General features: G+C 49.4%; 1 protein-coding gene across 1 annotated transcript in view; it reads left to right on the top strand.

Annotated features, from left to right (window-relative positions):
• The window catches only part of RANBP10 (RAN binding protein 10), a 1,189,242-nt gene that overhangs the window by 221,029 nt on the left and 952,226 nt on the right, over positions 1-15,987 (top strand). The window contains exon 3 of the mRNA XM_069655248.1: positions 15,413-15,465. Within this exon, the coding sequence (XP_069511349.1) occupies positions 15,413-15,465 (53 nt within the window). The remainder of the gene's footprint in view (positions 1-15,412; positions 15,466-15,987) is intronic.

Here is a 15,987-nt window from a genome sequence, read left to right as displayed (position 1 = left end):
TCTTACATGCTGCATTCAGGATTTCCTCTTCGGTGCCGTTAGTTGTGGAAATTGACCCCTGTCACTTGGTGGATCAGTCTTATTTCGCCGTGGTATGCCTACCTAGTGTGCACTGTCCAGTCTTCTTTCCTTGTTGTGATCCCAGTTTAGGACCTGGCAGAACAAGGATTGCAGGCATACTTCCATGTCTGACTGCTCCTTGTTTTCCTTCAGAAAGCCTATTTTGAGGCTTTCCCTCTGGGCTCTGTTTTCCTCATCTTCAATCTTCTTTTTTTTAATTTACATTTCTTTATTGCATTATAATCCCACAATAAGCAAAAACCGTAGTCTTGCATCATTACTGCGTAATTCAACAGAATAATGTTCACATTAATCCTACATTTGACATTTTCCAACTAACCCCCCACCCCCGCTTCCTTCCCCTTCTGATCTTCTAGTGTCCTATTCCCAATCGAATGGCTCGTTTCCTCCCACGTACTCCTCATCTCGGATATCTTCAATATCCAGCTGTAGCTGTCTTCATTTATTTTCTCTGTAGAGGGCGCTCTGCATAAATGCATTTGACTCTGTCCCATCCGAGTAAGCTTTTGCTTCGTGAACTATGGCGCGCTTCAGAAATTTCTTTGAGAAATATTGTCTTCGGCTCCAACCCTGAAGACTGGGTTTAAAAAGTGCTACGACTGTGATGCCAAGATGTTGCTGATGGATCCACATTGAGTATGCTTGTGGTATCTCGGTGTGGAGCACAAGTCCTCGGCCTGTTCAAAGTGTCAATTGATGACCGGAAAAGCTCTGAATTAATGTAAATGGAAATTGGCAGTAGGTAGATTCACCAAAAAATCACCTTAGACTACCCTGTCCAAAAAAGTGTTCTTCCAACGAAGCGAGAGGCGACTCTCCGTGACAAAGAAAAACAAAAAGGTCCAGGTCATGGAGTGGCTCCCACCATTCGTCGAGGAAATCGAAAAGGCATCACAAATCGCCTACTTCAACGTGATCGTCCGACTCTCCTCCGGAGAGGACTAGATCTTGTTCCACTAAGGCCTCTGCTGTCACGCTCACCTGATTCCCACAGGGGCGCTGGCCTGGTTTCGAGTGCTGATGCCTCTTCAATGGTGAAGCGCAGGGCTCTGAAGATGGATAGGACGGGCCCCTCAACTCTGGCTAATCTGGCTCGCAGGAATATCCTCCTGTACGTGAAAAGGGAGTATTACAATCTGGCGGAATAATGCTCGAGCCTCCCACTTCCTTCCAACCCTCCTCGATACCCTTCCACGATTCCCAGTGAAGTCTCACCTTAGGGTCTGAAAGGACGAGCTCTCCATCCTGCTTCTGACGCAGGGGCGCGTTGAACCCAGTTACTTCACTGGATTGAGGTTGGATGGGAGTTCAGGTAAGCTTGATTATACTGGTAAGGCGCTGTAAAAGTTCTGTTGCAAGTTCAAAAGTTCAAGCTTTAAATAATAATGTTCATTGTCTTTTTCAGGTGATGAAGGAAGATTCCTTTGGAGACTTCTTGCAACAAAGCGCTAATGTTGATGTCTTTTCCCCATAGGGGCCGGGGTTCGGAATGCCGGAGATATGGCGCCGACCCGAAGTGAAACGTGCAGTTCCAGTAAAGATCAGGTAAGTCCTAGATAAGCGCTCAGGTAATGTTTTTGCATTCGCTCATCTAATGTCTTTGTCTTTTTTCCCCATAGCGGCCGGGGTCCGGAAAATGCCTGGAAGCAGCAAGACCCGAAATGAAATGGGAATGACCCAACAGGTAAGTCTTAGAAGGAAACTGAGCTTTTCCTATTCCCTTCTTTCTCTCACCTTGTGTTCTTGTCTTTTTCTCTCTAGGCTCTGGGAAGTGGCTGCGGATCCAGATGATCGCTGCTGAAGATGGAGGCGCCCAAGAAAGGTGAGTGAAATGCAGCGCTGCAGCGATCGGAGCGAAATGCTTTTAAAAATGTCTTCCTTTTCAGGATTGTCGGTGAGATGTCTCCGTGATGCAGGTTTAGCAGGTAAGGCCTTCTTCCTCCCCAGTTCTCTTCTTATCACCCTTTGCAGGTGTCCCAGGATGCTGACAGGCGTGGCTGAAGTCCAGGAGCAGACACGGTGAACGTCCAGCTGCTAGGTGCAGAACAACGCGAAGCACGTGTGGCTGTTCGGGTGGGGTTTAAATAGCTTTGGAAGAGGTTCCAGGTATGTATCCTTCCACCAATCAGGTATGTATCCTTCCCCGACCACACCCGGGTGGAAAGTAGTCCCCACAGGTAAAGTAGTCCCATTCAGGCCTCAAGAGGGCCTGGATGTAGGAGCATGGTCTGCATCAGGTAAGTGCACACTAAAACACTTGAACACATGTCCAGCTTTATGAGCCTGGCGCCTAAGGCGCCAGGACTGGGGTCCAACATGAGCCTGGCGCCTAGGGCGCCAGGACTGCGTCCAAAGGGCCCCAGCTTGGGCCCGCTGGAACTTCCCTGGGGGGGAATGATGCCTGCCTCTGGGGTTGCTGGGTCGGACCTGGCTCCTTGGAGGTAGGCATCATGACATCTACTCTGGCTGATTCGGAATCATCCAGGCAGGAAATGCTTAAAGTTTTTGAGTGCCAGAAACCCTCGAAGCAAGTAGGCCATGCTCCTACCGTGCCTTCTGAAGACGGTAAGGAAAGAGCTTGAGACAAAACCTGTGCGCCCTCGAGCAGGGGGTCAAAGGCCAGAATTCCCATCGGTAGCCGTCGAGGCCTTGTCACGATTAGAAGTCATTGAGGAATCCTTAGAGCCTTAAGTCAAAGGACAAGTCATTGTAGAGGTCATTGAGGCCAGCAGCACCATCAACATTGAAAACCTCTTCATTGAAGACACGACTCAATGGGCATTTGGCTCGAAACCTTCGAAGCCATTGACTCCTTTATCTGAAATACAGAAAACCTTTACTCCTTTACCAAGGAAGGATTTCATTGCCTCCCACTTCTATTTATGAGTACAATGAGCTGTCTGATAGTGATGCGCCCTTTGGTTTGCAGTATGGCACACCAATGGTCCCTGATAGTTTCCCATCAGAAGAATCCAGGGTGAGGTACCTGCATGAAAATTTACACAGCCAGTGGAGTGAACTCTTCACCAGAATAGGAATTTGGAAAGCCTGAATCAGATGAGCACGCAGATGCCTCCATACAGGCAATTAATGACCAGGGTAGTGGATCATCTGAGATGGAGCAGACCTGCCCTCCCATTCAAACAGGATGACCACTGGACAAGGGTTCTCAATGGGATCCTATCCTACCCTTTCATGCCTCTCTTCAGAAGAGAGTAAGTGCCAATTGGAAAGCACCAAATTAAGTCCGGCAGTAAATAAGAACCTGACAAATGTTGACGATCAAGCAGTGACCCCAGCTACCTGTCGAAACACCCTACCCCGGAAAGTCTGGTGGTGCAGGCAGCAACCGCTACCTCCAAGCAGGCTGCTTATCTGACAAGCCCACCGGATCGGGATGATAAATTGGTAGATGCCTGGTCAAGGAAGGTCTTTTCTGCTGGGAGCATGGCTCTCAAATCAGCCAACTCCACATGTGCCTATGCAAAATTCACTTGTTCTATGGCACTGTATTTCCATGGTGGCTGAGCATATTCCCGAAAGAGGAAAGAGACTGTTTCTTGGCCATTGTAAAAAATGGCAAAGAGGCCATGTGCTAATCTTCAATTGGGTTTGAATGCAGCTGACTGCGTCAGCAGAGCCATGGCACCAGGCACCATAATAGGCAGGTTTGCATGGTTAAGGAAGTCTGGTTTTGCACCGGACTTGCAGTCTAAACTCCTTTTTAACATGCTTTTTGACAGGTCTCGTCTTTCTGGCAGCAAGGCTGACAAAAGCCTTGAGAAGCTGCAGACCTTCAAGGCAGCAGCCAAGCCTCTAGGTGCTGCTATTAGGCAGCCTCTGCCTTTTCACTCCAGTGGAACATCTTCCTGAGGGGTAGATCCTTTAGCTACTACTCAATTGGAAGAGCAAGAGGAATGGCTGGTCAAAGAGACCAAAGAAGATTCCCTTGTGGTGATGAGGGAGTGGTGCAAAGCCCGCCCAAGCAGCAGCATCTTTACCAACAGCCACTGTTTCAGCCGCATCAAAACCTCTGAGGTCTTGGCTCACGACACCCCAGTGGAAGGCAGACTGTCTCAGCATCTGAAAGAATGGTGACACATTACTTCAGATGCTTGGGCACTATAAACCATAGCCCAAGGTTACTGCATTCCCTTCGTTCAGAGACCTCTGAAGCATCTACCAGGGTGCCATTCTTTGGAGGTTCCAGATTCGCTCGTTGTGCGGTAAATGTTGACCATGCTAGAGAAAGATTCCATAGAGCCAGTATCTGTAACGGAGAGGAACAAAGGGTGGTATTCTTCATATTGCCTAATCCCCAAGAACGACCGAGACCCATCTTGGACTTGAGATACTTGAAAAAGTCCCTCCGGAAGGACAAGTTCAAGATGGTCAGTTATTCAGATCCTTCAGGCCCTCTAGCTCCAGAATTGGATGGTGTTATTGGACATTCAGGATACTTATTTTCATATGCAAATCCATCTCAAGCACAGAGTACTTGAGGTTCGTTGTTGGGGGTGCTCATTATCAGTTTTGAGTTCTGCTGTTCGGGCTGACCTCCACCCTGAGGGTTTTAACCAAACTGGTGGCAGCAAGTCTCATGAGCGGGGATTCACGGCTACCCCTGCCTGGATGATTGGCTGATCATGGATCTTTCTCCCAAACAAGTCCTGGATCATCTCCGTGTGACCTGCCACTCTCTCCACAGACTGGGCTTCTCCCTCAATTACAAGAAGTCCCACATGATACTATCTTAAAAGCTTCAGTTCATTGGAGCTGTACTGGATACATTCTTTGGGGGCGGGGGGTGTGGACGACCTCACCACCTGAGGAGGGCTCAAGACATTCTGCAGATGGTCACCAAATTTCAGAGTGCCCAACGTCTCCCAGCCTTCGACTTTTTGAGGTTGCATGGCCTCCTGGCATCCTGCATGTCTCTGGTGCCAGAGGCTTGTCTGAGAATGAGATCCCTTCAATGGGCTCTTGGGACACACAATGGTCTCAGTTCTCAGGCAACATGACAGACCTACGTGGTTCCAAGCAGGATCACACAGGATCTCCTGTGGTGGGCCTGAGAGGACAATATTCTGAAGGCAGAACTTTGTTGGCAACCATGGCTGCAGATTATAGTAGTGACAGAAGCCTCACTCACGGGGTGGGGAGTCCACGCCAACCATCTGACAATCAGCGGTCGTTGGTCTCCATCTCGAGTCAAAACTACAGATCCGTCTTTTGGAGCTGAGAGCAATCAAACTTGAGCTGAAGGCTTTTCTGCCCTCTGTACAGGGAAAGAATGTCCTGGTAATGAAGGACAACACAGTGGCCATGTACTACCTGAACAAGTCACTTCCACTGTGCAGGGATGCAATGCAGCTCTGGTACTGGGCAATTCAAAAAGGAATCTCTCTCAGCAGTTCTTAGCTGGGGAGGAGAACACGGCGGTGGACGTTCTGGCCAGGCACAGCAGTCTCCCACTAGTGGAAATTAGCTCGGGAAGTCCTTCACCCTTTGGGAAACCCTTCAAGTGGATCGGTTTACGACCCTTGTCAACCGAAATGCGAACTGTACTGCTCCAGGCAATTTCCCCCAAGAGGAGCTCTAGGAGACGCATTCGTAGTCTACTGGGAGTTTCCACTACTGCATGCGTTTTCCCCTTCGTCCCGTTCCATCCCCTCCCCTTCGTTTGTCCCGTTCCATCCCCTCCCCTTCGTCAGGTCCATTCCATCCCCTCCCCTTCGTCAGTTCCATCCCCTCCCCTTCGTCCGGTCCGTTCCATCCCCTCCCCTCCCCTTCGTCCATTCCGTCCCATCCCATCCCATCCCATCCCCTCCCCTTCGTCCATTCCGTCCCATCCCATCCCCTCCCCTTCGTCCGTTCCGTCCCATTCCATTCCATCCCCTCCCCTTTGTCCGTTCCGTTCCATTCCATTCCATCCCCTCCCCTTTGTCCGTTCCATTCCATTCAATCCCCTCCCCTTTGTCCATTCCATTCCATCCCCTCCCCTTTGTCCGTTCCATTCCATCCCCTCCCCTTTGTCCATTCCATTCCATCCCCTCCCCTTTGTCCATTCCATTCCATTCCATCCCCTCCCCTTCGTCCGTTCCATTCCATCCCCTCCCCTTCGTCCGTTCCGTTCCATTCCATCCCCTCCCCTTCGTCCGTTCCGTTCCATTCCATCCCCTCCCCTTCGTCCGTTCCGTTCCATTCCATCTCCTCCCCTTCGTCCGTTCCATTCCATCCCCTTCGTCCGTTCCGTTCCATCCCCTCCCCTTCGTCTATTCCATTCCATCCCCTTCCGTCCGTTCCATTCCATCCCCTCCCCCCGTTCCATTCCCTCCCCTCCCCCCGTTCCATTCCCTCCCCTTCGTCCGTTCCATTCCCTCCCCTTCGTCCGTTCCATTCCCTCCCCCGTTCCATTCGCTCCCCTTCGTCCGTTCCATTCCATTTCCTCCCCTTCGTCCATTCCATCCCATCCCCTCCTTCCCCTTCGTCCGTTCCATCCCATCCCCTCCTTCCCCTTCGTCCGTTCCATTCCATCCCCTCCGTCCGTTCCGTCCCCTTCCATCCCCTCCCCGTCCCCACCCCTCCGTCTGTCCCGTCCCCTCCATCCGTCCCCTCCCCTCCGTCTGTTCCATCCCCTCCCCTTCGTCTGTTCCATCCCATCCCATCCCCTCCCCTTCGTCTATTCCATCCCATGCCATCCCCTTCGTCCTCAACAAGAATGTGGACCCGTTGTTATGCAAAACACTGGATGTTATCTTTTCTGTGGTACTTGGCCAATCTGGGGCTCCAGGTTGGATCAATTTTAATGTGGCCACTACTCAAAAAGGACACACTGCCGGACCCCTATGCCCTGTGTCAGTGATCCTACGTGACTTCATCTATCTAAGTAAAAATACTGATTACACCATGGATAACCATGTGGCTCCTACCAACATAGTGCTTGGGGCAGAACATGGTGTGTGGGGGAGTTTCTGTTGCACCAGGGAGGCCATTGGGTAGAAGGTTCCCAAATTAGGGGATGGCAATGGTGAAGTGCATTCGGCTCTGGTCAATAAATGTATTTTCTGGTTAAGATTTGTTGGGGGATGTAAATCTGATCCGGGAGGACATTTTTACTTTACTGTGAGTGGGGTAGAATGCCTGTGGGAGACGATCCAACTCTAGTGTAAGGCCTCTTGTCTACATAGATCAGAACCGATCACCCCATCAATGGCTGTTTCAATTCGCAAAAAAAAGCCCCATTGCGAGCACATAATAAAGGTAACCTGACTAACGGGACTTGAAGGCAACGGGATACAGCTCAAATACGGGAGGGATGGATGGGTTTGAATGACTGACTTGCTGCAACAGGGATCCCTTAGTTACATTGGGCTATGGTGACCCATTGTCAGATTGTCTAGACAGGCACATAAATCTAAAAGTACTTTTCCTGCAATGTGGCTGGGGCTAATCTGCTAATGCCAGATTCAGAGTGGGTGCGTTGTTTAAATTTATATGATATAGTATGTCTCCAAGAAAGTTGGTATAGTCGCCACTTGAGCAAAGAGCCCTCTTTTTTTTTTTTTTTTGCTTTGTTACCCAGGGGTTTTTGAGTTGAGTGGAATGTAGAGATATGAACAAGACTAAGTCCCACAAGCTACCCCACTTTTACACACTGAGAGGGTGGGGGAGTGGTTAGTCCTGGCGTGGCCATTCCAAAATGACTATTCATTACACATATATAAGAATAATACAAAAACCTTACGCTCATCTGGTCTCTGTGGGGGTGTTGGGGCACGGTTGGAGCCCTCCCTGGGCTTGGCTGCCCTAGATAGCCTTTTTCCCCAGCTGCCGTAGTGTGGACTGCTCTGGTTGCTGGAACTGCCCCTGAGAGAACACGAGAGGCAATGAGAATACTATGGTTGGATCGTGATTCCCCTCGAACCCTTAGTTCCAGAAAGAGGTGAGCATGCGTTTACCCATAAAGTCACACCTGTTTTCTTGTAAGGATGAGCTCTCCGTCTTGCTTCTCATCAGCACGGGTGCCGTTGATGGACCTAGTTGCTTCGCTGGTCTGTGTACGTGGCGGCCTAGACCGGCTGTGACCTAACCACTTTAAGGTAAGTGTTCGTAACCATGATTATTGTCCGTATCCTTTTGCAATGTCTTTTTACAATTATTATTGTCCGTAACCCTTGTAATTTCTGTTCTCTTCCCCAATAGGTGTGAAGATGGCCACATGGAGTCAGTGTTTTAGGCGAGTCCTAATGGTGCCGGAGGAGATTTCGAGGTTCCCACTTAGCAGGTAAGTGGAATTCCAAGGTTGTACGCAAGGCTTATGTGTTGCAGGACCAAGTGTAAAATATTTTATGCAGTCTCCAACCTTGTGTTTCTTTTCTCTTGCAGGGATGGCCTGGGGGCGTTAGATGGAGAGCGGCTTATCCAGAGCGATCGCTGGATGGAAGGATCCGTGAGGATGCTTGGCGAGAAGACTCCCACATAGCTAGACGTCCGGAACAGGTGAGTATGCGGCCAGACTCTGATGACAATGGAATCTGGTAAGCTGCGATGCGCTGCTGGCAATGCGATTGTAGAGACAGGTAAGATGCGCCTCCGTCGATAGAGTTGCTGGAGTCGGGTAAACTGCGTGTCGAGCGATGATGTTGCTGAAAGCAGGTAAGATGCACGCTGAAGATGCTGAGTCAGAAGCAGTTAAGCGGCGCTTCAAGCAATTGTGTGGCTGGATTCAGGTAGGTGCAATCCACTGGAGGCCACCAGGGGGCGCAGGCAAGATGGCTGCCTGAACTTCACGCTCCCCATATGGCCCCTGGGAACAAGCTGAAAAATATGCCCTAATGGTCCACAAGCCCCATCTAGCAGTGAAATTCTCAAGGGGGACCTGATGACGAGCTTGAGGACTTTCAAGCGGTCTCTGGGGGTGCCCCCATTCCTCCACCAGCATTCGGCGGGTCTCAGCCTTTCCCTTCCCCCAGGCGTCTCCGCGGAGGTCACAGATCGTGGACTGCGCTGTGCTTGACCACGCTGGAGGGAGAGGAGCCGGATGCTCCGAGGAGGCCCCCGACACACTGCGGCAAGTCCGAATCTTCTGAACCCCCCCCCCACACCACCCCCCCCCCCCCCCCCCCGGGGGCCCATCAACCCGACAGAAGTCTTTGCCGCCGGTCCTCTCCCTGCCCCCAGAGTCAAGCAGTGTTCCAAAACCAGAGCGGGGGAGGCGGCTGAAGGAGGACACGGCACGGCCTGCCACACGCCTCCGCTCCTGTACCTGGGTAGCCCCGGGGGCCGTGTACCTCCTGCCCCCACTCTCTCAGCAACAGTCGCACGCTGACGCGGGAGCACGCCTGGACCCCCTTTCTGCAGGTTGCACCCCCACAATAACGGGGCTATGGCGGGGGCACGCCCATGGGGTGCAACACAAAACACAAAAAGCCGGAGGTCCTGTGACAGCTCTGAGGGAGGCTCGGGCCGTCGCGGGAGCGTGCCTGGGCCCCTCACCTCTTCCCCCCTGCCTGGTTGCCGGAGCAAGGCCCACGCGGGGGAATTTGCCCTGCAGGCAGAGTGGCTGAAGATCCCATGCCTTATGCCGCAAAGCTACACCAGGCCCCCCACCGCAGAGGGCTCCAAGCACAATACCCCGCCACGTTTCCGGTGTGCCGCCCTGCCTAACCATTAACACAATCTACTCCAGGTGAGCATGTGGGGCACCTTTTGCTCGGCCCCCTCTGAATCCCGTGCACCTACCAGCCCCACTGTAACCGGTAACCAGCTTGACGGGCAGAGCAGGAGGCCCCACAGAATCAACCCCCACTCACCACACTAGGGGGGCACAGGGGAGCAAAGCAGACTGGGCCTGCCCTGGGAGGGGAACCTCCGACACCAAACTTTCGGGCACTAGCTAAGGCCCACCCGGACCCCCGGGAGTGCTACGAAAGAGGACTATGTAACTGTCGACCCAGGATCGGGACACGGGTGTGGGCTGCCTTGGGGAGACCACTGTGGTGGGTCACAGAACAGAGCCCAGGGAACGATACATAGCTCGAACACTTGAAGAAAACCCTAAAGATCTGCCCCAAACAACGGCATAAACGACCCAGGGCCCTGGGAATACACCAAGGGGGCACCCTGAGAGGTCGCTGTAACTCAGGACGACCGAAATCCCATGAGCTGGAAAGAGACACTGGCGAGGTAACAGTTCACCCTAAGGCACCTGAAAATGGAGACAGTCCCACCACCACACAAACCTCGGACATGAATACCATGCAAAGCAACATCCAGACGATCATTGAGGAGATCAGAGGTATGAGGATAGAAATGGGTGCCAAACTGGCTGACCTCACAGCCAAGGTCTCCACACTAGAGGACCGGATGGAAGGGGTGGAGAACAACCAGGCATCAACGGACCTCCTTGAAACGCAGAAGGAAATTAGGTTTAAGGAGCTGCAGCCCCGCGAGGAGGGCCTCCGGCTCAAAGACGATGTGGAAAATCGTGAGAGGAGAATTGAGGATCTTCGGCCTGGTGGAGACGGAGGGGGAGACTCTGTGGGGAGTGGGTGGGGTAAAGTTCAAGATATCAGGATCGTCCTGGGGTCGGACTCCAGAGAGATGCTCCTGCTAGACGGGGTCAATCGGGCAGGTGGGGGCGGAAGGGGCCCACGTTCAGTGCTGGCAAGATTCCACTACTACAAAGCCAGGCTTTTGGAGAGGGCGAGGCCCTTGCGGGACATTCAATATGGGAACTCCAGGGTGACAATATATCAAGAGCTCTCGCTCCTCACACTCCAGATGAGGAAGAAATGCGGATCCATCACCAGATGGTAACAGGAGGAAAGGGGTCCGCTATTGCTGGGGGCATCGATTCTACCTGGCGTTCGAATGGCAGGGTCAGAGATACCAGCTAGTCTCGGAGGTGGACATCCAGAGAGCCACGGACGACCTGACAGGACACCTCATGGGAACATCGAGAGACCAGGATGGGGGTGAAAGGGATCGCGACCGTGCCCCTCAGGGCCCAGATCTCACTCAAGGGAAGCTCGAAGTTAAGGGCTCTCGGAAATTGGCAATGTATGGATGTTGAGAGGTTCATCTCCCGTCAGATGGTATTAACCAAAGAAATTATAGAAAACAAAGTACACAAATGAAAAGCCTGACCACTATTACAAATATCTAATGGGAATATTGGACCACACTTCTGATTACCCACCTATCATTTCTTCTGTGTGTAGGGCTGACAATTATAATTGGCATATCGGGTAACGATGCGATGATTCAGTCCAGGTTTCTAAGGATAGAAAGGGAAGGGGCAAATTTCTCCTCAAAACATCCTTAAGATGTATTTTAGGCGGTCACAATAATCCATATGTTAGCTTGTCAATTCTTACATTTGCGCTGCTATTAGGCTTTCAATGCAGAAGTTGGGCGTCTACCTGGGGACCCAGGAGTGTGATTAGCGTGCCTGTGCTCATCTGAGGACTGTACGTCCTGTATGAATAAGAGTGGGTGAGAAACAAAATCGTTTTTTTGTTTTCCTGTGAGGTACTTCACACACGTTAAATTTGAAAAGTTGTGTAATCGTTTTGGTGTTGAACTTGGGTTTATGCTCAATCAATAGTGGAAAAACTGCCATTGGGTAATAGCGTGAAGACTAGCAAGTGTAATATGAACACAGATGGATGCACATGGGGAGAGTCCTACCTTTAGCTATCAGCGTTTACCGTAATGCAGGGAGCCCTCGGACCGAACGTGCATGCAAGTATGCCCAGTCGGACCCTGTCGTGATTTAAATATCAGGGGATGCAGACACGCTCATGTGTCAGTGGACATTGAAGACCGCCATCTTGGTAAGGCTTAACAACTACCCAAGCCACAAAGGCTTTGCCTCGGAAAAGGGATAAGAGCCCTAACGGGAGCAGCGCATTTGGCTGCCATACACATCCCGCATTCCGGGGTGTGCAAGAATATTGTGTTCCAAAACACGCCACATTCTAGCATTGTTTTGCACGGTACGGACGTGAGCATACTTTTCACAAAGAAATGGGGTAAAGGAACAAATCCTCAATAAATCAATGATTCAAAAATTCAGAAACGCGCATATTGATGCGTGCTTAGTGAAGGAATTGATTCCATTCAATGGCTATGTTAAGGCAATTTTTTACTGTGTATAATTTAAAAATCTATTTTTGTTTGAATTTCCTCAATAAGATCTGTCGCCACCACGTGGGGGCATTTCATTGTTTGAATAACCAAACGTGCTCCCATGCTGGTACCATAACAATGCATTACCATAGGTAGCCTTAAGGTGGCCTTTTTTGGAAAACAGAATATTCTTGCACACCACGGAATGTAGGATGTGTATGACAGCCGAATGAGCTGCTCCCTTCTGGGCTCTATCTGTTTTCCGAGGCACAGCCATCATGGCTAGGGTAGTTATCTTTTCACAAGATGGTGGTCTTCTATCGGCAGTTCAGCTAGCCGGAGTGGAGAATACGGCGGCGGACGCTTTGATCAGGCAGATCAGTCTCCCACAAGTGGGAACTAGCTCAGGAAGTCCTTCAGATCTTCACTCTTTGGGGAACTCCTCAAGTGGATTTGTTCACGACCAGTGTCAACTGGAAGTGCAAACTGTTCTGCTCCAAGGAATTTCCCGCAAGAGGAGCTCTAGGAAACGCGTTCATGGTGGACTGGGAATTTCCACTCCCAGTCATTCCTCAAGTGTTCAGGAGGCTGAGAAAATCCATGATCTTAACTCCGGATTGGGTCAGAAGGACATGGTACTCAGACCATCTGGACATGTCCATCTGCCCTCCAATAAGTCTCCCTCAAAGAGAGGATCTTCTCTCGCAAGACTACGGTCGGGTTCTCCAGCCAGAGGCCACGACACTCAGTCTTCACGCATGGTTTCTGAGGGGCTGAGATACAAGGATTTGGATCTCCCGGATGATGTAATGGAAATATTTCTTTCGGCCAGAAGGCCAGCAACTGAGTCTGTGTACTGCTGCCGTTGGAACAAATTCTACAGCTGGTGTAGAGATAAGAATGTTGATCCATTTACATGTAATACACTGATGGTGGTATCCTTTTTGTTACACCTAGCTAATTTGGGGCTCCAGATTGGCACCATTGAAGAAGATCTTGCAGCGCTTTCTATATTTAAGCGCACTTCGAAGGCGGTATCTTACTTCAAAATTCCACTAATGCAATTCCTAAAAGGATTGACAAATGTTTTCCCTCTGATCCCTTTTCAAGTCCTGGTTTGGCATCTCAACTTTGTGCTGAAATTTGTGAGCTCCTTTCGAGCCTATACATTACTGTCCTTTGAGGCTGCTAAAAACCATCTTCTTAGTAGCCATTACATCTGCCGGAAGGGTGAGTGAACTTCAGGCTTCATCCTGCAAGACCTCCATTGATTATTTTCTAGAAGGGTTGTCCTTAAGGTGAAACCCACCTTTTTACCCAAAATTTGTATCTGAATTACATCTGACTCAGACAATTTACCTTCATTTTACCCTCCTCTGCACCCTGGGAAGGAAGAAGAGAGGCTACACAGGCTTGATCCTAAATATTCACAGTGCTGCTATATCACCAGAATGGCAATACTAAGACAAGGTGACAAACTGTTTGTTGGCTGCTCAGGCCACAAGCTGGGTATGGCGATCACTAAACAGACGTTATCCAGATGGATAATACTGGCAATATCTGAATGCTGCAGACTGGCAGGAAAAGATCCTCTAGAAGGCCTTCGGCTCGTTGGACCAGGGGCATGGCGACTTCCTCTGCATTAGAGGGGGGGGAGGGGGGAGTACCAGTAAATGAAATGTGTGCGGCTGCCACATGGTTGTCCATACATACTTTCACCAAACATTGGAATTTGGATTCTTCTTCAGGCTGGGAAGGCTCATTTGGTTGCATTCTGTGCACACAGAACCATGAGAACTACTAAATTGTCATGACAAATTCTGACTCCATCTTCCAGAAATACTAAACTGCTTTGGGAGTTTATCATCATAAGGTAAGGAATGGGTGGGAGGACACAATCCATGCGAAGAACAAGTTCCTTATCCCAGGTAACTTTCTTTCGACTGAATGTTCCTCCCACATATTCCTTATTGACCCTCCTAACCTACCCCGCAGTAGAATTTCCATTGCTATTGCAGTCTGCGCTCTCTCAGGAGGAGTAACTGTCAGGTATGGGATAGATCCTACATTTGTTAAAATGGAACTGTAGACAACGGACGCTGTGCGTGCTATATATGCCTCCGGTGACCTCTACATCGAGGCAGAAGCCTTCGAGGCACATGGTCAACAGCCCTCGACGCACAGCGCCCTCTGCTGTGCATTTTTCCAAAGCAGCTAAGCTGGATATTGGAAATATCATAAGATTAGGAACAGCCAGTCGAAAGAACTTTACCAGGAGTAAGCAACTTATCTGCCATCTTGTCCATGCCCCTTTTGTGAGATTTTTATTGGATGTGCTCACTTGTGTTCTTTTCTCTATGAAAGGCAATGTAAAAAAGTTTGTAAAAAAAAGTACAAGTTTTGTTTTGCTATAGATCTTCCACTTTTTCATGTGGGGCAAAAGTCATTTGACATCACTTAGGCCTCCAAAATGTGCATGTGCCATTTAACAAGATAGAAGTGACTTTTCGTGAGTGAGAAATGGAGTGCTTCGTGAATGTGGAACATTGGGGGGTGCAGTAATCTGTATGCCTTACTTGCAGCTTGCAATTTGTTTTTAGATTTTTTTTTTTTTTCTTTTGATACCCATTTTTGTTTTTTAAATAGGTGGTGGGTTTCAGAGCATGCAGTGCCCCTTCCACTAACCCAGTTGTTTTGGTCACCTGATCGGAGTGACCGCAGCAATACTTATAAATCAATTTGCATGTACCACATTGCAAAATTCCCTGTAGCTGCTGTTTAAAGAAAGCTTGCTCAGACACTGCATCTACATGCAGTACCTGTAATTTGAGCTAAGTTTGCTTCCTTTTGCCTATGTGATACTTAATGGATGTGTGATGTAAGCTTACACTGCTGCTTCTGGATCTGAATTTAAAGGCCATGGGGTACAGCTTTTCATTGGCAGTTTGTAAGAAATCATTGGAAAATGGGTAGATGGTACAATGGGCAGCACCAATGCTCCTAAAGCCCAAGGTAGATTTTAGACGACTGAAGTCTGGTTTACCCTGGAAGTTTGCAATTCTGGTATGGACTGCAGGATTGAGGTGGGCGTTTTAGTCCACCTACCAGCAATCACATTGTTGCATGTTGTAATTCCAGACTACAGAACAAGTGTCTTTTTCACTATTTAATAATGTGTTTATCTTGTTGATTCAAGGTACATGGGAATTGGACTTTCAGCCCAAGGAGTCAACATGAACAGGCTGCCTGGTGAGTCACCATGTCTGTGATGAACTATTAAAACATGCCCCGGGCACATCAGTCTGACTGCCTTTTCTAATAATTACCCTGTTGACCTGCTGTCTTTTATTACATACTTTGTGTGTTAGAGAACACAATGGGGGATGTTTCTATTTTCTAGTTGGTCTTTTCTGTTCTCACTGCAGTGTAACTTTGTTAGTTAACCAACAGCATAATGCATCTTAGTTAACTTCAGACAGCATTATGAAATCTTTCATATTTGTATATTAAGGTTTTTGATTCTTCAACGAATGTTCCTTTGGTGCCTCAAACTTTTAAAAAATGTTATTGTGATTTATATAGTGCTTTCGCCAAAGTGCTATACAAAGGTTTTAGAAAACGATAAAAACAAATCATGGGACAGAAAGAGGGTTAGGCAATATAAGGAGATGCAGATAGATTGGATGGATTCGAACGGATTTTAATGAGATGTCAAAGAAGCGGGTTAGAAGAGAGTGAAGGCTATGATAGCACTTGTTGACAATACAGAGA

This window comes from Ambystoma mexicanum, chromosome 1p (genome assembly GCF_040938575.1).
Source record: "Ambystoma mexicanum isolate Mex_15411 chromosome 1p, UKY_AmexF1_1, whole genome shotgun sequence".
Classification (NCBI taxonomy): domain Eukaryota; kingdom Metazoa; phylum Chordata; class Amphibia; order Caudata; family Ambystomatidae; genus Ambystoma; species Ambystoma mexicanum.
Note: the sequence above shows the minus strand (reverse complement) of the source record. Positions and strands in the feature narration are given on the sequence as shown.